The sequence below is a fragment of the Lagenorhynchus albirostris genome, chromosome 16 (assembly GCF_949774975.1).
Source record: "Lagenorhynchus albirostris chromosome 16, mLagAlb1.1, whole genome shotgun sequence".
Classification (NCBI taxonomy): domain Eukaryota; kingdom Metazoa; phylum Chordata; class Mammalia; order Artiodactyla; family Delphinidae; genus Lagenorhynchus; species Lagenorhynchus albirostris.
Window position 1 is genome coordinate 70,301,049 of NC_083110.1, and position 23,118 is coordinate 70,324,166.

The 23,118-nt window shown below is 49.6% G+C and overlaps 2 protein-coding genes across 2 annotated transcripts in view; both read right to left on the reverse strand.

The window, feature by feature from the left end:
• Positions 1–363: 363 nt before the first annotated feature.
• Positions 364–23,118, reverse strand: part of HSPA12A (heat shock protein family A (Hsp70) member 12A) — a 78,198-nt gene continuing 55,443 nt past the window's right edge. The window contains exons 7-13 of the mRNA XM_060126457.1: positions 21,950–22,121; positions 18,280–18,366; positions 17,579–17,683; positions 16,375–16,633; positions 15,578–15,681; positions 14,034–14,644; positions 364–460 (exon numbers count right to left, since the gene is read on the reverse strand). Of these exons, the coding sequence (XP_059982440.1) occupies positions 449–460; positions 14,034–14,644; positions 15,578–15,681; positions 16,375–16,633; positions 17,579–17,683; positions 18,280–18,366; positions 21,950–22,121 (1,350 nt within the window). The 3' untranslated portion in view covers positions 364–448. The remainder of the gene's footprint in view (positions 461–14,033; positions 14,645–15,577; positions 15,682–16,374; positions 16,634–17,578; positions 17,684–18,279; positions 18,367–21,949; positions 22,122–23,118) is intronic.
• SPMIP5 (sperm microtubule inner protein 5) lies at positions 1,448–7,589 on the reverse strand. The gene is given in 7 exon segments (XM_060126884.1): positions 1,448–1,592; positions 2,708–2,794; positions 3,323–3,486; positions 3,488–3,519; positions 4,908–4,988; positions 4,991–5,125; positions 7,535–7,589. Coding segments are annotated over 7 exon segments (699 nt in total).

Below are 23,118 nucleotides of genomic sequence, written 5' to 3' on the forward strand. Positions count from 1 at the left end.
ATATGTTGAAGAACAATGTTAGAGCGCAGACATAGTAGCTCCAATGACAACTGTGATTATAAAGTACTGATCAACATTAACATTATTTCAAGCTGTTTGCAACAAATGTCACATGATGTGAAAAGATCTGGGATTTTTATTGGGTTAAGGTGACAGGTACAGCTGGGGTTTGTTGCCTACATTCATAAACAAAGGAAATATTATATTTCACTTGGAGGTTAGTGAAACTAACATGTAACTTTTTTCTCATTCCAGTTCTTTTTTCTCATCCAAGATATGACTCCTGATTTCCACCCATGGAAACTTGGGGGCTCCAGGGAGCCCAGGTGAAAATTCTCATCTTGGGAAAAACGCTCAGGTGTGGCTCAGTTCATCCTTTGGCCCAGCAGTTTTGAGTCTTTTGATAACAATGGCCTCACTGCCCCAGGAGCTGCTTTTGATTTATTCTTCATGCCAGTGGCTGCAGAGTGAAGTCAGAGAGAGTGCCTGTCAGTGATAAAAGGTCAGCCAGTGTTATGCGTGGAATTGTGTCCCCCCCACTCTGCCCCCCACAGAAGGATATATTGAAGGCCTAATCCCAGTACCTCAAAATGTGACTTATTTGGAACTAGGATGTTGCAGGTGTAACTGGTTAAGATGAGGTTATACTGCAGAAGGGAGAGCCCTAATCCAGTGTGACTGGTGTCCTTATCAGAAGACAGCCGTGTGAAGACACAGAGACACAGGGAAGTCACATGATGACAGAGATTAGAATTATGCACGGAAGATTGCCAAGGATTGACAGCAAACCCCCAGGAGGTGGGGAAGAGGCAAGGGGTGACTCTCCCCTAAGGTTTCAGAGGGCACATGGCCCTGCTAACACCTTGAACGTGGACTTCTAGTTTCCAGAAGTATGAGACAATAAATTTCTGCTGTCTCCTACCACCCAGTTTGGGGTACCATTACAGCAGCCCTAGGAAACAAGTACAGCTGGTGTGCCAGGGCTCTCCTGGGGACTGGGATTCTGAAACACCAGGGTTGGGGTGGGCATGGCCCTGTGCCAATGTTGGGGACTGCCATGCCACAACCCAAGGTGGCTGATGGGGGCCAACTCATTAGACGGTCAGGCTAGGGCTTCAGTGAGCGCCCGATCCAGGTGTGCAATGTTACCTCAGCATCGGGAAGAGCTGGGCCCCACCCAGCAAGGTCAACATAACCTGGAAAACATCCACAGAAGCCTCAGCATGCTGAGAAGTGTATCCTCTTTACGCTCATGTGACAATGAACGGCCTTTATTGTGAATGACATGTTATCACCAACCGGTCAGGGTGCAGGTGGCAGTGAAAAAAATGCTTATCTTATGAAATTTCCCTCGTGCCGGTTGGGGTGTGTGAGGGGCTCTCACGTGAGAATGGCGAGCTTCTGAGCCCCCCTTAATATGTGCCTCTCCTTGGGAGGCTCTCCACTTCTACCCTTCCACGCCCTTTACTGAAGAGAGTGGCTCTAGATAAATCCTCCCGTTGCATAAGACATTTGGCCTCTGAGCGCAGCCACACCTCACCGGACGTCTGGGGTCCTCCATCAGGGCTCTTCCAAGGGTAGGACACCTAGCACCTGGAAGATAAACCAGCCCCACAAATTGCAGGCAGGTGGCCCAGCGAGGCAGAGGGGCTACTGCAAACATCCCATCCGCTTTTTTTTTTTTCTACTTAGAAAACAATTTTTTTATTGTGTTAAAACATACTTAATACTCACCATCTTAACCATTTTTATATGTCAGTTCAGTGGTATTAAGTCCGTTCACACTGTTGTGCAACGTCGGTACCACCCATCCCCGTTAACTCTTCTTCTCTTGTAAAACTGCACTTCTGTACCTATTAAGCAATAATCCCCGTTCTCCCCTCCCCTCAGTCCTGGCAATCACTGTTAATTTACTGTCTTTAATTTTGACTACTCTAAGTACCTCATATAAATTGAATCATATGTTATTTCTTTCTCTGTTAGACTTATTTCTCTCAGCATAATGTCCTTTAAGTTCATCTGTCTTGTAGGTTGTGTCAGGATTTCTTTTTTAAGACTGAATAATATTCCGTTGTACATATAGATGACATTTTGCTTATCCCTTCATCCTTAGATGGACACTTGGGTTACACTACTATGAATAATGCTGCTATAATTACGGGTGTACAAATATCTCTACAAGACCCTGCTTTCAATTCTTTCCAGAATATACTCAGAAGTGGAATTGCTGGGTGTATGGTCATTCTAATTTTAAGTGTTTCAAGAGCCCACCATACTGTTTTCCATAGCAGCTGAACTATTGTACATTCCCTACAGTGTACGAGAGAATCTAAAGGCAACCCACAGAATGGGAGAAGATGTTTGCAAATTGTATATCTGATAAGGGATTAGTATCCAGAATATGTAGAGAATTCCAAACACTTGACAACGAAAAAGCAAACAAACTGATTCAAAAATGAACAAAGGGCTTGAATAGACATTTATCCAAAGACATGTATAAATGGCAAATAAGCACGTAAAAAGATGATCAACATCACTAATCATTAGGAAAATGCAAATCAAAATGATAAAGAGATACCACCTCACACCCATTAGAATGGCTAATATCAAAAAAAAAGCAGAAAATGAAAAGCGTTAGCAAAGATGTGGAGAAATTGGAACCATCCCCTTTTTAAAACCAGCAGGAAGGAAGGAAAGTCCTCCCTTATCTGGAATAGAGAAATCCGGATACTTTGGCAGCAGCCTTTCATGCAGCAACATTTTTGGAGAAGGGGTAAGAGGAGGTGCTGCAGGCCTAACTCAATATATTCTAAAGTAAGAACAAAAGTCATAGAGTTATTCCTTTCATTAATAATAAAAATAAATATAATCTGTGCAGGTCCCGCATGAGCACGGTGTGTTTATTTCCGATTCTTACGATTTATCCTAAAGGATCATCATCTCCATTTTACAGAAGGGAAAACTGAGGCCACGAGAGCCCCCCGCTCCATGCAGTGCCCTACCATCTCCCTTCCTCAGCATGCTTGAGCCTTAGGTTGCTGCCTGGACAGGGGGCCCAGTTGGTTTTTACTGCCAGCCTCTCCCTGCAAACCAGCAAAGACCAGAAGCAAGGCTTCTGGAACTTGCTGGGCACAGGTTGGGAGCAGGACGTGGCTGCCTACTTGGCAAGTCCTGCAATTACAAACACAGCGCCTTCTGTAAAACAAAAGAGACACCAAAAAAAAAAAAAAAAAAAACGGTCCTAGCGCTGGGCTGGGGGCATCTGGAAACCCCTGGCCTGAGATCTGCTCTTCCCCTCCTTCTTGTTACCTGAGTTACAAGCCAGACTTCCTCCTCATATGGTTTCAGGTGTGCTCTCTTGGCCTGCTCCATGACGTCCAGGAAGTCCCTGTAGCAGTTTCTGGCCATGACGGTGTACCGCGTGGCACAGCCTAATTCAGTGACCCTGGCTCTCGGCAGGTAGCCTGCCCAGCCGGGGATGGGGGCACTCCTGAAGAGGTTTCTTTATGTATTTGCATTCTGTAAAAAGATGCCATGCTTCCTGAGGGCTTTGAGAAGCCACACAGTGGGCGATGCTCCTAAGCATGGCCCCGGGGGAGCATTAGGCCCCTAGACGTGGTGAGGGCAGCTGCCAGTGGTCGGTTGATGCTGCGTGCCAGAGCCTTGGTAGGGCTTTGCATAGGCTCTCATTTTATTCTCTTACAAACCATAAGAAGTTGGTGCCTTTATTACCTGCACTTTGTGGAGAAGGACACTGAGACCTCAGAGAGGTTAAGAAAGTCTTGGCCAAGGTCACATAGCAAGGAAGGGATAGGGCCAGGATTCAAACCCAGGTCTCTTTGATTCCCAAGTTCTTGCTCTTAAACAGATCCCACTCTTTTCTCAGACTAAATACAAAAGAAAAAAGAAAAAAAGCTTCAGACAATGCTCTTTGACCATCTGAATAAGGGAATCAAGAGAAGCACGCAGGTCAGGAGAAAGCACAGCAAGACTCGGCTCTAGCTGCCCGGCTGGCTGCCCGTTGGTAATTTCACATTTGTGAGATGTGAGACAACTGCCCTTCAGTTGCTGTAAGAATTGAATTAGGCCACTGAGTCCCAGAACCTAAAAGCTGGAAGGCACCCTAGGGAGTGTCTAGTCCATCCTTCCCTGCCTTGGATGAAGGAACTGTAGCCCAGAGAGGGGAAGCAACCTGCCCTAGGTCACGTAGCAGATACTCATGGAGCTGGGCTAAATCCCAACTCTTAGGCAGATGTTCCTTGTAATGACTTGGAAATTTTTTAAAGCACGCCAAACATGTGAGTCAGCGTGTGTTCTCGAAAAGTCCCCAATTACAGTAATAATAATAAAGACAATCGGTCCATTACTTTTCTTATAGGCCTTTAGGCCTTAAAAACAGTCTAGGACAAATCATTGTTGTGATTATTCACATTATACAATCATACTGTCAGTTGTTTTTGTCATTGTTATTGTGACTGTTATTCAGTGTAAAACCCCTTCCCGCCCAGCCAGCACCTGAAGGAGCTCGGTTCACACCAAGGTCTGACCTCAGACAAGGGACACTGCTCTAAAGTGGGAATAATAGTATCGACTTCAAAGGGTCATCGTGGGTGGTTAATGAAATAACAGTAGCCAGCACAGAGAAAGCAACTAAAAGCGGTACCTACTGAGACAACAGATGATTGCCCAGGGAGCTTAGTACCTAGCACCCTCCTCCCCACCTGTCTCCCTCTCCCCCTGGAAATGTTTCTTTCTCCTTTTAAGAAACTGAGCCTCTCCATTTTGCACGAACGCCTGGGGACCTGGAACTGTGCTGGACCCAGTGCCCTCAGTGGCAGCTCAGCAAGACGGCCAGGCCCTGTGCTTGGGCCCAGGGTGAAGGGGGGCTGGTTTCTGGGAGCCGGTACCACGACTCAAGGGGCGGTACCGCCGGTAATACTGGTGCAGGGTCCACAGGGCCGTCTCCTCTGAGCAGACGGGCTTTAGTTCGGCGCAGTGGCCACTGTGCAGCGTAAGTCCTCCAGCTGGTCTTTACTCCGCTGTGTGTTCTCCCGGAAGATTTTCAGACAGTGGGACATGTTGTCCTCACTGGAGGTGCCCTGGCAGCTAAGGTAGGGCACGAAGCCTGCAAGAGCCGATCACGACCTTCAGCGAGGGATTCAGAACCTGCCCGAAGCCCCAGAATCTCAGGCCACCCCTTGCCGATTCTTCCTTGGCCGGCAACACTGCATTTTCCCAAAGGCCATTAATACAAGCCGCGCTGTTGTTTCCACTGCGGCCAGGCCCTCCCAAGGCCATGAAAAACTGACCTTAGAGCGGGGAGGGAAGGCCCTTTTCAACAAAGGCAATGACAGTAATATTCTTTGATAGCAAAGCCCCTGATGTCAGCCCAAATGGCAAACGGGGTAAGCATTTAATGGACCAAAATGTTAGTCAAAGGAGTAATTGAAATTATTCATCTTTTTAGAGAGAAAGCTTATTTTCTTTGACACTTCCCAAATGCAATTGGGGATCTTTTCTGTCAGACCACCGGGAAATTGCGGGCTTATTAAAAGCAGAGACCTATTACACAAAAAGGTAAATTCATTATCTGTGAGACCCACCCCGAGCACAATTTTTCACCATTTCCCACAAAATAACATGTAATCATTACAATTAGTATGGGTAAAACACAACTATTTATTTAAACTGGATGCTGAATCCTGAGTACTATAATGCTGCCATAATAAGACCAGTTTTTAAAAGAACAAAGGCGGAAAAACTGGTTAAGACTTGGCTTTAAACTGTCAATAAATAAATAAGTAAATCCCATTATTGAAGCCCACCATTTTTGCCCTTGTCCCCAGGGCCAGAAAACCTGGCCCCAGAGTTGAGAGCAGCCACCCTCACCCTGTGCACCTGCAAGAAACCTCCTCTGGAAGAATCCAATTACTAAACTGCTCTTGACAGTGTTGGAAGTCTTCCACCCACTATCCAGTCTCCCCAGTTTTGGGACAATTAAAAGATACCCTAGCATCATGGAGGAGATTGTAGACACCCAGGGGCCCTGTCACAGAGGTTTTTCTCCATCAGGGTCTACTTTGATCTGCATAGATTTTACCTGATATATGCACACACACACAGAGGAATACAAGCTACCCTTACTGAGTCTTGCTAAGGGCCAAGATATTTTAAACAGGCTATGTGTGCTGGCTCCTTTCATCCTCACAACAGTCTTATGAGGAATCTATCCCTACCCCATGTAATGGGTTGAACTGATAGACCTATCCAAGTCCTAACCCCTGGTACCTGTGAATGTGAACTTACCTGGAAATAGGGTCTTTGCAGACGTAACTAAGGATTTGGAAATGAGATCATCATGGATTTCGGGTGGGCTCCAAATCCAGTGCCTGGTGTCCTCATAAGAAAAAGGAGAGGGAGGTTTGAGACACACAGACACAGAGACACTGAGCAGAAGGCCACATGAAGAGCCATGTGAAGATGGGGACAGAGACCGGAGTGATGCTGCCACAAACCAAGGACACCAGGGGCCATCAGAGAGAGCACGGCCCTGCCGACATCTTGATTTCAGACTCTGGGCCTCTAGAACTGTGAAAGAATAGACATCTGTTGTTTTACACAGCAGCCCTAGGAAACTAATACAACCATTTAATAGAACTTTCTACTTACCATAGAGAGGTAAGTAACTTACTTACAATCACATAGATAATGGCCAGGGAGAGATTGGCATCTCAGTTTATTAGAATCCAAAGCTTATTCTCTTAACCAACCACTAGGACCAGGGTGAGGATGGGCAACCTTGGAATATTCTCCATGCCTCTCCCCACCGAGAATACCTATATGTGAGAGCAGAGGGCCTATGGGGACCACCAGGTTTGTTACCCACAGGGATGTGACTTAGTAAATTCTCGGAAGCCTGAGGAGGAAAAGCCTTTAGGTAGGGTGACCAGTTGTCCTGGTTTGCCAACAACTGAGGGGTTTCCTGGGATGCAGGACTTTTAGTGCTAAAACTGGGACCATTCCCGGCAAACCAAAAAAGTTGGTCACCATCCCTCTAGGGGACACAGGAAGAAATGGGACCATAAGGACAGCCCTAGTTCATGAGAACAGCACAACTTGGGAAGAAGGACAGAGCCTCAGCTTATGCATTGTGTCTATCCTGGTCCAAATGTATATAACAGACATTAATTAAGCGCTTCTTACATACCAGGCCATGTCCTGGGAGATCTGCCTAGATTATATCTCCCCACTTATCAGAACCCAGTTATCTGCCATCTTCAGCAATGAAACACTTTCAGCAAGTTTCTTAAAAGCTAAAGTGCCTGTACTGGTCCAATAAGCCGGTCGGACATGGACAGTCCATGGGTCATGGACATGACCCAGATCCAGGGATTGAGTGGCCTTTACAGACGGCTAGTCCCAGCCGCTCCCTACAGATGAGGAAACGGCAGCCACACTGCCTGCTGGCTCTACTTTGCAAGGCAGGGACAGCAATCAGGACCATGGTCCCCCTGCAGGGCACATCACCACTTACCACTGTAGCCTGGTGTGATTCGCAGGTGTCTCATGAAGGTCTTGGAAGACCCCATGATTTTGCTCTCTGTTAATGAAGGGAAGTCCTTGCCTGGAGAACTCACTGCGCATGTGCTAGAGCCCTTGGGCGTCAATAACCTTGCCCGGGGATTAGGACAGAGAGAAAGCACCACAATTCGCCAAGGATGCTGTTAAGCATGCAATGTACAGGACATAGCAAAGAATTAGAGTAAACTGTGGCTGGAAAGGATCAGAAGTTGCAAAGGCTGGCATGGAGTCCACGATGGGGCGGGGGGTGGGGGCGGGGGGCGGACCGAACAGGACCAGTTTACGTGGATGCTGTCTCCCGAGCCAGACTCCTTCTCCCTTCTGGGATGGCCTGTGGTGCCCCCAAATGGACCAGGTCCTGCATCTGGCATCTGTTGATGCTTCCAAGTCCTACCCTACCAAGCCAGTTCCTCTCTCAAAACTCATGCCCTTGTGGCCAGGACAAGTGGCCTCAGGGGTGGAGGGGAGGGCCTCAGGCAAGGTTTACTCAGCAGTGATGGAAATTTTTTAAACAGTTCAGACATTTGAAGAACACCTGCTACAACACGGCTGAAGACAGGACTGCATTCCTGTGAAACGTTAACGGTCGCCCTAAGGGTTAGTTCCTACCTGAGTCCCTATTTTACAGATGGAAAAATAAGGCACAGAGAAGTTAAGTAACTTGTCTGAAGGTCCCTGTGTCCAAGGAGGTGTGACCGAAAGACGTCTACACTCTGGGGGCAGGATTATGTTGCCCAGAAGTGTGCCGCGGGTGCGTGGCCGGCTGCGCAGCCGCAGACCCAGCCCAGAGGCCTGCCTGGAGGAGGCTGAAGGGAAGAGCGCGGAAAGGGGGTGTGCTGGGGGTGTGGCCGGGGAGCGGGTCAGAAAGCGCGGACACGCCCCCTCCCCCCCCCCCCGCCCCGCCCCGCCCCCGTCCTCACCTGGGCTGGCCTGGATCCTGGCCCTGCCGGACCTCCTGCCCTGGCCCGGCCTCCACCAGGGCTCCCGGCCTTTCTGAGCTCACCTCGACCGCGGGGGGGGGCGGGGGGGAAGGGGCGGAGTCAGACCATCCCCCACCCCCCCACCCTCGCCCCTCCCGCCTTCATCACCCTTTGGCCTCCTGGAGAAGTCCGGGCCCGGGAGCCAGAGGCGACTGGTGAACCCGAGTGAACTCGCTCAGCGTCGGTCTATGGGGTGAGATGCAGAGATTTGCCCGGAAAATATTTTGCCTCCGAAGCTGTTCTCCGTTCTGAATACACGGTCTCACCCAGGCGAGGCCGCTCTGGGTTTGGAAATTGTGGGGAGGGGTACACGAAGGGATCCGGGTCAAAGCCGCCTTTTCTGATGTAGACACTGGGGAGGCCTGGGCTGGGGGGAGAGGATTGGCGGGAGCAGGCCTTGGCAGGGGCGGGGGAAGCAGCCTGGGAGGGAAGCAGAGGCCTGTGTCCCAGACGGCTTCCCCTGGGCTTCTCACACCCCTGTCCTCCTAGCCTCGTGTCTCTTACTAGGAGAATCTCCAGATGGCCAGGACAGGTAGCCGGGCAGAGAGGGACAAAGCACCAAAATGAAGGATGCTGGGAAGGTGGAGCCGTACTCCTAACCGTCCTCACTTTATGGGAGATGAGCCTTCATCTCAGTGGACTGAAACTGTCAACTACAAATTGACACTTGCCGTGGGCACTTGCCATCCACAAGGATTAATTCAGGAGCTGCTGAAGTTGCTGACTTTCAACACCCCCTGAAAGGAGTTCAGGGTGGAGAGCAGAAAAGAGGCACTCTGTGCTCTGGGAAGAACTGGCCCAACAGGTCTTCAGAGAGTTAGATATTTTCAGGAGCCGATTTTATTTTATGAGCCTAATTCTTGCATCTCCTCGTATTTAGAAAAGCACTAAAATCCTTCATGGTGACATCTGCTCCTCGAGACTAGCAGAAACCTTCTGCAAAAAATATGTGCCTGATTGCATGCACTCCCTCTTCACCAAAATCACATCTATACTGACTTCCCCCCCCCCACCTCTTCAGAGCAGTTTCTCAGAACTATCTGAAATGCTGTCTCCCGGGCTATAGCCCTCATTTTGTCCCAAGTGAAACTTAGCTCTCAACTCTCACATTGTGCACTTTTTTTAAGTCGACAAAACCAAGATGCCCACCGTGTGACCCAGATCCAGGGATTGAGTGGCCTTTACAGACGGCTAGTCCCAGCCGCTCCCTACAGATGAGGAAACGGCAGCCACACTGCCTGCTGGCTCTACTTTGCAATACACGTTTGTTTGACGGTACATCCTGGCCTTCCCGACCTCTCCTCATGGGAACTAAACTTCAGATGAAAGCTGGTGTAGCTACCCACTTAGGAAGAAGCCATTTATACCTCCCTCGAGGTCCTAGGGCCCACCTCAGACTATCCAGAAACTCCTAGAGCCAACTCTGGAGGGTGACCCAGACGTAGAGCCTGGAATAAACCCAAGACCCTAGATGCAGCGGCCAGCCAGTTGTGCCTGCTAGGACACCAGAGGACAAGGCATCAGTCCTTGGCCTTCTGCTTTTTTTTTTTTAATGACCTTCATTTGGGTGCAGTGGAGTTGTCCGTTGTCACTGTGGCTTATCTGCCTTCTCTCTGGCAAGGCTGCTTTCTTTGGCTTCAAGGGAAAAGGGGTTCGTGGATGTCCATGGAGGCTTGGTTCCCAGTGAACAGAGGAGCCAGTCTTATTGGAATGAAAGTTAATAAAGCTTGCAACACCTAGGAAAAGACCTGAAAATCAATTTCCATCTGAGATGGGGCAGAGGGGAAAGTCAGTAATGTATCTATAATTCCATTTACAAATTCAGAGTGCACAAAAGAAGTCTGGGCCACATGAGATCCAGAGTTTTGCTTTATTAGACATCTGTGAAGATACAGTCAGATACAGATACAGTCAGATTGTGAATTGCTGCCACGTTCTGTGAAGTTCAAATTTATAGTGAACAAGACCCCAGTGGCTGTTATTTTTGAATATATTTCCATATTCCAAGCCGATAAGAGATACGATGTTATGGCCAACAACTTTTATACTAGTCACCCACTTCAGCCATTTCCCAGCATAAATACGCAGCTTAATCACAGCTATTTCATCTCTACAATGTGTGATTCGATCTTCAGCTAATAATGCATTTTGACTCCTGTTTATATAGGTGCATGCGATTCTTTGCCACCCTGGCAATTAACCAGACCTGGACTCTAAAAGCTAAACTTGATCTAAATAACATTCTAGGGGTAGGGCAGGCTCTGTAATCTGGATTCATCTTAGCCATCGGTCTGCAGAAACGCTTGTATGTTTCCTCTTTCCTCTCTTGTCCATGTGACATTCTTGTCTGACATTCAACATTTATTAATGCCTGCTGTGTACAGAAAGGGAAGTTACAAAGGAAACCCTTTGACAGTTCTGCTTCCAAGAAACTTGAACCTCAGATAATATGCCAGGGACAACTGAGTGATGCGTTAAGACAACGGGCCTTTTAGAAACTTTCTAAGATTAGAAAATGTGTCCACATGTACCTATCCAGTGTTCTTACTCTAGAATATTTCTGTGGGGGGGGAAGGGGAGAAGGGGTGGATTTGAGGATTCCCTCTAAGAAGTCTGACTATCAGGGCTGCATCTCTGGAGCAGAAGAAAATCCAGTAAAATCATCACCCCCTCTCCATCATCTTTTTGCCAACATTGCAAATTTCAACCATTTCATTTAAGAGAAATAGACAAGGAGACATCCTTAATGCAAGATGGGAAAGGCCTTACATTAGCCAAGAAAAGGACTTGACTCTATTACTCACACTTACACTTAATCCAGTAGAAAAGCTGGATTTGGGTACCACCTGATTCCTCCCTTTGATGCTGGTGTCCTGAAAACATCACACTTTGCCTTCAGAGTGACTGCTTCGCCCCACGAGGAGACGCTGACAACCCTGCAGGGACACAGAGTCTTCGGAGGTTTTTCTGCACGGTCACATGGCTTACAGAACCAGAACGTTCAGCTCTCAAAGACAGTTCAGGAGAATCGATACATTATTATGCACCTTTAAATATAAACTGTGAACCTTTGGGAAGGATGTGTGTGTAGAAAGGTCTGATGGAGCTGTCAATCCAGCCGGTCTATTTCGTAGAGGATTCTGACCCTAGGCACCTCTGTCTGTTGCTCGGTCTGCGCACACAGTCCATAGCTTAGCATCAGTACAAATCAATGTCTAGTAAGCACAATTAAGAAATGAAACCATGGAAACTTAAAGGCAGCAATGTCATCAACAAAATTCAAAGAGCATTTTCCCTTTTTTTTTTTAACAAGAGCATATTGTAGAAATCAAGATTCTGTACAATTTTCTAATATTATATGTACATAAAATTATATTACTTATAACTAAATGGAAAAGTCTTGTTTGTAGAGTATGGCTGGCAACACCAAAGACAGACCCATAACATTTAGCTTTTGAAGCAGAGCAGGCAGCGAGAGAACCCTAGAGCCACATCTGTGTCTCGATGCGAAACCCCGCTACTAAGTATGTGACTAGCATCCTCTAGTTCTGGGTTTGTTAGTGTTTCACATTCTAGTAGGGAATTCTGCAGCAAGCGATGTGAAAAAGAAGACACTTAGCATGAAGTTGGAAATGCTACTTAAAATCTGCATATGATAATGGGTTTGTGAATCCAAGTTGCATTCAGAGTTAGTGGCTGAGTCATCCACCCTCCCCTCATTCGTTATGCATGCCTCTGGTGATTTAAAATCGAGTTAACTCCAGCAGGTGGAAGAGACAGCTTTGAACAGATCACATGGGCTGAGTCAGGTTCTTGATGCTTTTCCTCAGTTGGCTCCTGAATGTTGAAGACTGGCTTTGCAAGTGGGGAAGGATGGAGAGCGGACACACACACCCGTTGGTTCCTCAGCCCCATTCTGAGGCTGCCTTTCTTCCAATCTTTTTCCTCCCCAGGCCCTTCCTGTGAAGGTTAAAAGTGCCCTCCCCAAGCCAGCTGGAGCTCCGGCCCCACTCACAAGAGGGCAACGTGTGGGATTGTGGTTCTTCACTTGCGGACTCACTCCCTAAGGGAACCCAACTGGAAGCTGCAGGCTCTGGTCTGGGCCCCAGCTTTCCAAAACCCTAAAGTTAGGAGTTTTCAAATTCCAACTGAACCACAGTCCCCCGTGGCATTTACTAAAAATTGCAGATTCTGGTTCCCCTCTCCAAGACTTGAGTTCATAAAAGGGACAGAATCCAGGAACATGTATTTCAGAAGCACCCAGGCAGTTCTTGCGCGGGAGATCCACAGATCTGCTTTGAAAAAACCCAGCTTCATTCACTAAGTACAGATCTCTGAATGCCTTTAGATAGAACCTTCAGTTCTAGTTTTAAAACTGAAGATTTTAAATGAAACATTTCTCTGCCCAGGTATCACCAATGTATTCTTTTCAAAATGTGGAAATAAATGGCCAAATCTCTTAGGGAGATGAGGGCAAGCAGGGAGGAGGGAGTTAGTTTAAGATACGTGTGCCTGTCAAGGGGAGGGGCTGTTCCGGACTCCCGGGCTTGGTGATGTGAACGAGGCAACCTGCAACTTCATTTTCTCACACAGAATCCTACGAAGGTTAACGCAGATTACTTATGAATTCAGAAATCAGGATTTGGCCTTTGGGGAGTTCTATCACCGCATATAATTTGGGATATGTCACTAGCTCAATATCCATTTCCCTCGAAGCAAATTTTTACCTGCTGAAAAGTCGAGGTGTCAGCTCTCCCACTCACAAATCCTAGTGGATTAGCTGAAGCTACAGTTATTCTTCACTAACCCTTTCTGGAATTTAAATTATGAGAACCTAAAATAGCGCCCAGTGTAGGCAGTCTTCTCCCACCAGCTAAAAACCCTCCTCCAAGTTCCCAGTGAATCATCACTTTTAAACACACCATGATGAAAAGAAATTAACTGCAGATGGATGGCATTTTATAAGCGACTGCCATCCAAAACATGTAAAAAAGAAAAGTCTCGAGAGAGATGAAGAATCTCCTCCTGGCTCAAAGATCTTATTTCAAATCTGGAAGGATCGCGACAGGGCATCCTAAGTTCTACGTAAGGGAGATCTCTTCGACCCAAGCCCGATCACTGCTGCAGAAATGTACTGATTCCCTTGTGGGGCGGCGGGGGGTGGGGGTGGGGGTTTCACCACTTCGTACCTATGAACACTAGCTGCTTTTCTGGGATCCTCAAATTCCTTATTTCCCCATCTCCATCTTCACTGCCAACAGTTTTTCTGACTCCAGTGTGCTCTCAAAAATCCCTAATTATTTCTAGCCCTGGCTGTTCTCATCTTCCCTGCTGAAATTCAGACGGGTGATGGCTAGGGTCAAGGGCAGGGAAAGAACAGTCAGGGTTGAGGTCAGCAGATGCAGGTGAGCTGAGCCCAAGGGGACAGGCGGCGGGGAGGGCCAGTTAATAATTTAAGAAGTCGATCCCAACCTTGACGCTCTTGGAGGTGGCTACATCCACGGCCGTGGCCTTGATCTCAGTGTCCCCGAACTGCATGAGGGTCTGGATCTCCCTGCGGGTGGGCACGGCAGTGCCGCTGGCCCCCGTGAGATCGAGGCGCAGCGTGCCGCACTTCTTCACCCCGGGGTCGGTGATGAAGCTCACGTTGTCGAGCTCAGAGCTATAGATGTTGATGACAATGACCAGCTGGGAGGGCTTGGCCGGGGTGTAGCTGCGCTTGACCAGCTCGCCCAGGGCCACGGACTGGTCAGCGGAGATGAACTTGTCGAAGACGTCAGTGCACCAGCGAGTGCCGTCCTTCACCAGCAGCTTCTCGGGCGGGTGCTTGCCCTCCACGTAGCGGTTCAGCACCCCAACCCCGTAGGTGAGCGGGGACCGGCGCACCTTGATGACAGTGGGGTCCAGGCCGAAGAGGACGGCGCCCTTGAGGATGGTGAGGCCCACGTCCTGGGGGATGATGATACGGCACTGGTCGCTGAAGGCAGCCTGCACCGCCTGCTGCAGGAGGGGCGCCTCGGCGAAGCCGCCCACCAGGAAGAGGAACTTGACCGTGGACACTTCCGGCTTCTGAAACAGGTCCCCTGAAAGGGAAGAGTAATGGACAGAGACCTGTCACCAAAAGCCAGGGGGGGATTGGGTGGCCTGAGAATGTGGAGAATGGACAAAGCCGCTTGGGCCAGCTGGAGGACAGGCTTAGTCTGACCTTGTTGAACGGAATATTTTTGTAGAGCCAATCTTTTAAAGAAAGGAGGGGTTTGTACACCAATATGTTCAGGAATAAAAACCAAAGCTACTGCTAAGTAGAAACCTATTTTAACAGCTAGACAGTGATCAGTTTACGTAGTTCTTTGTTACACATAAATGAATACCCCTTGCCCTCTCCAAACCTGTGGTTCTGTTAAGGCAGGCTGTTATCAATATTATTCTTTGGTTTTCATAAAACTCCCATCCCACCTCTAGGAGTTCTGACTGTGTAGGTGCAGGGTGGGAAGGGTGTGGAGGGCCTGGACACTGAAAGAGGCCCCTGGTGAGCCTACTGTGTGTCCCTGGGCGAGGGCCCCTGAGGGAGCAGGTTAAGTGCACGGCCAGATTCCCTTTGCTCTCTTGTGGGAGACCTTTCTTTGGTTTACACAACAGTTCCTCCTCCCTAGCAGAGGTTGTGATTTCTAATTTGTTCTGATACAGCAAAGACCGTCCATTCCCTAAGGCCTGTCACTCGATGATAATATTGCTTTAGATCTCCCACCTCTCTGACTTTTGAAGCCAAATGGAAGCCCAAGTGAGAACAGGCTCTGGGCTGCTTTGCAGTACCTGAGGTGAGGGATCCACAGCCAGTGCCCAGCAACCACCCTCATGCATGCCCAGGCCCTGCCCACTCCTGCCGGGGCCCTGGCCTGCGGCTCCAAGACCCAGACCCCCTGCCATCCTGACTTCACATACACTGGTTGGTGACATTGGAAACATCAGTCCCCATTCTTGGCCACTGAGTGGCCGAGCCCTGGCTGATCACTTACGGAGATGCTCAATGATGCTATCGATGGTCGGCTTAAAAAGGGCATTCATGGCATCTGGACTCATCCTCAGCATCCCCTGCGAGGACCACTTCACAAAATCCACACTGTGGAGGCATGGCAGAGAGAGAACGAGCGGTGAGTGTATAAAGGATACCCGGGCTAACCTGCATAGTCATGGGCCCTGGCAGAATGGTTGTCACATCCGAGGGGGCTGAAGGGGGCTTGAAAGTCCAAAGAACCCTCAGAAATACACTAAACCACCAGGACCTAGACTCTTAGAAGCTTCAAAGCTAAGGCATAACCTCTTTTGTTTCTCTTTGCTTTTGCCTGGGGCCAACATTCCCCTGAGACAGTGGAAGCCAAAGTCTAGTGCAGAAGGCAGGGTGATAAATAATTCAACAAATATTTACCGAGCACCTACTACCTATGCATCAGGTTCTGTTGTAGACACTGGGGATAAAGCAGGGCCCCAAACAGACAAACTTCCCTGATTTCACACAGCTTATCTTTTTAGCGCGTAATCATAGCTGACACAGAGGTAGTATTTTCCAGATCTCAGGCATTGTGCTAAGCATATATGAATACATTTCATCCTCACAACAACCCTTTGAGGTAAGTGGAATTATCATGCCCATTTTCCAGGTGAAGAAACCAAGGAACAAAAAAGTTGAGTCACTTGCCCAAGGTCACACAGCAAGTGTGTCGGATTGGAACTCAGAGTCCACACCACCTTCCTCCTCCCCACGAACACATTCTACCCCCCAGACTGTCCCGAGCCAAACATGGGCCCAGCTCACTTGCTCTTCCTCAAGGCGTGCTCCACACTGTGCCCACGGAACTTCTTGTAGTAGTCAATGAAGGAGAAGGGCAGGGTGATATTCAGAGGGTTAGTTCGGTCCGGGGCAGCTGCCCTTTTGCGAGACTCAAATGCAATCATTAAGTCAACCCAGGCCGCAGGACGCTTGATTTTGAATTGCTCGATAAAATCCTCCCCGAATATTTTACACAGAAGCTTTTCAAATTCATAATCTACTCCTAAAGATCCGTAGGGTCCACCTGAGTCCAGAACACAAAGGGAGACCACTGTTAACGATGGCCAGAAGTGGAAGCCGGCGTCTGAGAAGCAGCTGCCCTGGGTTCCGGGCTCTGCTCAAAGACAGCAGCACAGCCTTGGACCCACTTAGCCAGCAGACCGCAGCTATGCATTTTTACTTACACTTTAAAACCCTTAGGTTCTTCTCATTCCACGTGGAGAAACTTTCCTACAGAAATCACTCGTCAACAATCTGTTTAAAATCAATTACATTTTAAATAAAATCAATACATTTAACTAACTAGGGGCATCATGGTCTTCCCACCCAAGAAATCCAAGGACAGTGTCTGGAAAACCAGCAGACCTCACTTAGTCCCTGTGATCTACTAATGACTCATCCCCACCCCACCAAGAAGAAGACAATGTTCTTTGGTTTGATGATCTTGAATCAAGACCAGGCATCGTGGGACCTCCCTAGAAAGCTTAACCAAATCACAGGTGACGATCGTGGCCAGGATCTGAAACAGGCTCACTTTATGCCCAAACCCAAGTTATGGTGGTTTGTGTTTTAAAGGCCATTTAACGGCAATTTTTTTTTTTTTTTTTTTTGCAGTACGCGGGCCTCTCACTGTTGTGGCCTCTCCCGCCGCGGAGCACAGGCTCCGGACGCGCAGGCTCAGCGGCCATGGCTCATGGGCCCAGCCGCTCCGCACCATGTGGGATCCTCCCGGACCGGGGCACGAACCCGTGTCCCCTGCCTCGGCAGGCGGACTCTCAACCACCGCACCACCAGGGAAGCCCCATTTAACTGCATTTAACTCTCTGGTCTCATGCATCCGTATCCTCTACTGCCTGTAATTCCACATGCTGATGGCACTGAAAGAATGAGATACTGAGAGAAATCTGAAATGGGTAAAACAGTTCAGGTATGAGAAAATTAGCCGTTTTTCTCATTTTCTCAGGCTTACCTGTTGCTTTGTACAGTTCTTTAAGGTGTCCCTCTGGTAACCGTATCTGGTGGACTGTCAGGTCTACGGTGCCACCGCCACTGTCCACTACCACATACTTGTCACCTGGTACAAAAACAGCCAACCTTTATATAGACCACTTGTCCATCACGTCCTGGAACAAGCTGGCAGGATGACTTGGTGCACCCAGCTAAGCACCATCAACACTCATTAGTACAACAGTTTTGCTAATTAGCCACACAGTGAGTTACTCATGACTAAAGAGATGAGATAGTGTCTGCCCAGAAGTGCCGGTTAGCATGGATGATGAACCCAGATGAGTGAACCTTTAGGACTAAAGCATTCAGGTCATGCGCTGCTGCATACCTGACACGTGTGGACCACTTCCTGCCAAGTTAATAGCACCATCAAATGACCTGCTGTTTAGCACAAGACTCACTCTGGAACTGGTGAGTTCCAATTCCTACTTTTCTTCTGAAGAACCTATATGGTTTTAGAACATGCAAAATTACAGCTCCAAAAAGAGCTCTCCCTGGGTGAGTGGTCTGTAAAACCAACTGATCTGGAACATTTTCCAAAAGTACAAAAGGAACAAATAGAAATGCATTTTTGCCAGCAGCCCCCGCCCCGCCCCCGCCCCCCCCAGCCCCCCCCCCACACACACACAATCCAGCAGGGGCAAAGGACGTTAAGGATGCTACCTTCCTCCAGCTCGGACCAGATTTCTCCTATGACATTCTCCACCAAAAAGGTTCGACTCTGCCGATTACGTCGTATGTGTTCCTTAGCTAGTGGCCAACAGAAAGAAAATAACGACGGGTAAGAAAACATGAAAAAGCTGGCAGTCAGTGGAGGTAAAAGAGCCTGGGAGGTTTAGGAACAGAACATTTGGCGATACTTGATCAAAATGATTACATAAATGCAACACAGGGAATGACAGAGTCAGCTCTTCCAGAGCAAGTAGCTATTTCCACCAGCCTTCATCTATTCATCTGCCTGGCAGCTCTGGCCAATGCCCTGCTGAAAAGCTCACCCTGATGAGATTCCCTTCCTCCAGGGACACTTTCAGGGGAATGCGCATAAAATAGGCCAATTTCCCGGCTTTGCTGCCCCAGTGAGGAGGCTGTCTGCCAAGCAGCCTTCAGTGCGCTTGGTTAAATAATTTCACATCAAGCAGCTTTGTCTGATACAAGGAATGCGGGGTATGTTTTCCTAATCTGGATCCTGGATAAACGGCCAGGAGCCCTTTCCAGACCCCGTTGAAGTCGACATGCTCTTCAGCCACAAGGTGGCGCTTTAGCCTCAAGGTGGCACGGCTGAACCTAGAAAAGTCGGCGCTGCCTTTTTCCTGCACACCGCGGGACAACCTGGGGGTGGCTCGGGGTACTCAGTGGCTGTGACTCGCATGGGTATTTCTTGCCCCGCAGGCCTCCTGACAGCCCCGTGAGGCGGACAGGCACAAATCATATCGCCCTGTGTTCAGACGAGGAAACCAGGTCAGGGAGGTCAAGGGACTTGCAGTTCCCACGACTCTGTCTTGCAGCCTGAAATTAACCCTCAGGCCACGGACCCCCTCTGCCTTTGAGATTTAACAATTTAGAGTGAAGTCTGAAAGTGCAGAATACGAATGTTAAGAGGTGAGAAAGGTGCTGTGAGAGGGAGCCTGGGAAGCAGCAGAGCACAGGCACAATGGGAATCTGGGCAAATCACTTAACGTCTCTCACAGGCAGAGCAGGGACCAGCCGTCTGATTTATCCTCAGCACCCACTGTGACACCAGGCACACAGCAAGTGATAAGGAAGGCAAAGCACCAAGTGTGAGACTGGGAACCCAACAAATGATCACTACAATGAACAGTTTAGAGCAATCCTGGCTTTACAGACGAAGGCTCTGTCCACCACTCTGCTGTCCCACCCCACAAGTGTCCTCCCGACCAATTTTTTTAGTCCCTAAGCCCTACAAATCCATCTGTTGCTGGTTATCCAATAAAGAACCCTTGACCCTCCAGCCTCCTTCAGCAAGGAGCACAGTGTTTGCAAAACATCTTCTCTGGGGATTAGAATGGCAAACATGGGGCCAGCCTTACGTTCCTCAGGTTCTGGTTTACAGCAGAGAGGCCGCCCCCCCCCCCCCCCCCCCCCCCGCCGATTAAAGAGTTCCCGCGGGCCTGGGAGGGATCTCCAAACTCAGGGCTTCTCTGCTGTTCCCAACACCGGCTCCAGATGAACTTATATTGCACACCTTGTAGTGGCACTGGTTTTCTAAAACAATCTAGATGACTAAGGAAATGGCATTCATAATAAACGGCCTAGTGAGGCTAATAAAACATGTTCTAAGCTTCAAAAAATTATCTCATTTTTCGGGCAAATTAAGCCCAAGATGGAGAAAAATGTAGCCTTTTCTAATCTCGTTAAGTCTTTTTGGAGTAAAATAATACCGACAGCAAACCCTGCAGTGCTGGAGGCATAGTGCCAGCTCTGGTCTCCTCAGTGGCCGCCACTGGGAGTCCATCGGGGAGGAGCATCGGAGGGCAGAAAACAGCCAGGGGGCCTCAGGGTATTAATGCCATCCTGGGTATCCCGGATTAAGTGCTCTGCCAGGCCTCGGCACATAGCAAGCACCCCGTCCTTCCGGGAGACAGCTTCCCACCGTAAAGCAACGCTGAGATAGAACCCCTGTCTCACTGCCCCTCTGAGGGATGGTGGCCAACGATTTGAGGATTTCAAAAACCAAAGACACCCCTCTGAGCACAGGAAACAACAGTAAATCCCACAAGGCACAGGACACAGACACAGCAGTGTGAAGGTAGGTAGGATATGGTAAAGAAAGGGAACCAAAAACTGAGCTCTTGGGGAAGGCAAGCATTCAAAACAATTCCCCCCTCAAATGTGAACGTTATACTTAAGAAGCGTCAATGCTGTGTTGAATTAGCTAATTCTGACATGAGCTGCTGTTTATGAACAATTGCGAAAGCACCAGCATATGAAATACAGAGCCCAGTCAGTCACTCCTCTTTTTTCCAGTTACAACAATGAAGAAGGAAATGTAAATAACGAGATCATCCTGAGTATTTAAAGCATGAATGCATTGGATTTAGTTAGCGGTGAGGCCAGCCTTGGCACGATGGGGAGGCCAAGCATTGTGAGAAAAAGCAAATCAAGCCCTCACACTTGAGGGGAAGCCCGTTTCCATTCATTCTGGGTGAATCAGATCCAGGGTGCGAACACGTGGCCCCAGCAGGCTGAGGCAGCAGCCTGGGGACAAGCGAACTTCCTGCCACTGTCTCATGGCTGAGGCTCACAGACGCCTCCACCCTGGGTTCAAAATGAAGAGCAGTGGCTGCCGGGGCAGAGTCACCCTGTGAAGAGGAAGAGAGGCCTGTCTGGGCAGGAATGTGTGCCTGTGAAGCGTGAGCCTGGGCCCCAGCACCCCGGGCAGTGCAGAGACAGGCGTTGGGAAGAGGACCAAGGAAAGCTTGGGACCAACTGGTGACCGTCCTCACTGATGGCATCCCTCTCCTCCTGGGCCTGGGCCTTGCAGGGCAGGATGGAGACGGGCTTGGGCGATGGGGGGTTTTCTGTCCTCGGAGCCCTCACCCAGGCACAGAGCTCAGAGCCGGGGCGCACGGCGCCACCTCCCCAGCACCCATCAGCTTCCATGCTCACTCACGTGGCTGTGAGTGATCCAGGGTGTCTGCAGACTCCGTGGTCCTGGACAGACCGACGGAACCCTGCATTCCAGGGAAAACAGTCCTGAGGCAGAAGATTGTGAGCAACTTGCATATAGTAAACATTAAAGAGAAGAAGGCCCTTAAAATGCCCATCCCGGGTCTCCATGGGCGATGCTCCTTCCCACAGCTAAACGAGCATCAGCCCCTCAGGACACGTCAGCCCTTTCCATCTCTAGCTTCAACTCTCGCCGGGTTTATAGTTAAGACACATAATGAGCTCATCACACACGAAGCGGCCCCAGTGAGTGAGTCAGCAATAAATCAACAATCTTAACGGAGGAATTAATAACAAGCAAGTGGGATTAGATTAAGAATCAGTTAATAGAGAGGAGAGAGTAAACGCCCAGTAAAATGCAAGGCCGAGAGCCGCTCTCAGGCCACCCTTGGGTTCTTGGAGAGAAGTGCTCTCCCCTAAGGCACTTGGGTGGGTGACGAACTAGGGTAACCGCTGCTGAGTTTACGGGGGTCCTTGGAGTGCCAGGTAGGGGGCTGAGCACAGAGGTATTTAAGGGCCAACCTCCTTCAGAAGCATCTTGATTTCTCACGACCGCACTGAGTGCCTTTAAAACTCCAAGGCACAGAAACATGCAGGGGGCTGGAGGGAAGACAGCAGGGAGGGGGAGAGAGAGAGCAGGAGGTACCCTGTGCAAACCCAGCTCCTACTGTGTCACTGGCGCTGTACCCATTGACCGCGGCCTTGCTGCTCAGCTCGATCATCTGGTGCAACCGCAGCTTCCGGCAGTAGATGGAGGCCGCCTCGGGCTCCAAGGCAATGATGAGCTGCTCTGAGTTCTCGGGGGAAGCCAGGCCTGCCTGGAAGACAGAAGGCAAGGCTGGGACCCAGGCTCCCTGGCCAGGACCCCTCCAAGGACACCCACGCCTTGGGCTGACACCCCGCAAGGAAGGGACACTCACAAGCTGCTTGTTTGGGAAATTCCCTCCACAGGCCTCTCCAGAGCCTAAAATCGGGGGTGATCGGGTGCTGGTCCCCAAGCCAGGTACCCAAACGTCACAGAGTGGGGAACGAAAATGTACAAGCGCCCTTGGGAAATTCCAGGCTCTGTGAGCCTCAGGGCCTCCTGCATTTGGGGCCTGCTTGGCCCAGAACTGAGAAGCACAAAGGGGCAAAGGACCGAAAACTTTGAAAACCACCACGGGATGGAAGGCCGATGGTCTGTTTCCGGTTCCAGGACTAAATGGTCTGACCGGATCGTAGCAAACCCCGATCTTTGGTGGCCTAGGAAACAGAAAGGCCATCACTGGGCCTCAGCTATGCAAGCGTCTGATTCTGTCGTGTGGGAATCTGACCTGTTATCTCCAGAGCACCAGGAAGGTTCCAGGAGAAAGCCCCCCGTGGAATCTCACAGAGTCCCCACTTCCTAGAGCGCAGGGGGAAAGGCCACTGACAGTTATCTTATTCAAAGCCTCTACCCCTTTCACAGCAGAAATGCTTCTGCCCCGTGACACCTGGCTTGCTCCAGTCACAGCCCCTCCAAGCTTCACGAAGGGCAGCCAGGAGGCTCCGGGACCAGCCTTCTGAGGGTGCTCAGAGACACAGCCCGGACTGGCCTCTCACGGCCTTGACCTGGAGCACGAGATCTAGCTTGCTTGTTGAAGCTGCCCAAGCTCGCGGCTTTCCGTGGTCGCCAGCACAATAGGAGATAAAAACTAGCTCCTGGGCTTCCCTGGTGGCGCAGTGGTTGAGAGTCCGCCTGCCGATGCAGGAGACACGGGTTCGTGCCCCGGTCCGGGAAGATCTCACATGCCGCGGAGCGGCTGGGCCCGTGAGCCATGGCCGCTGAGCCTGCAC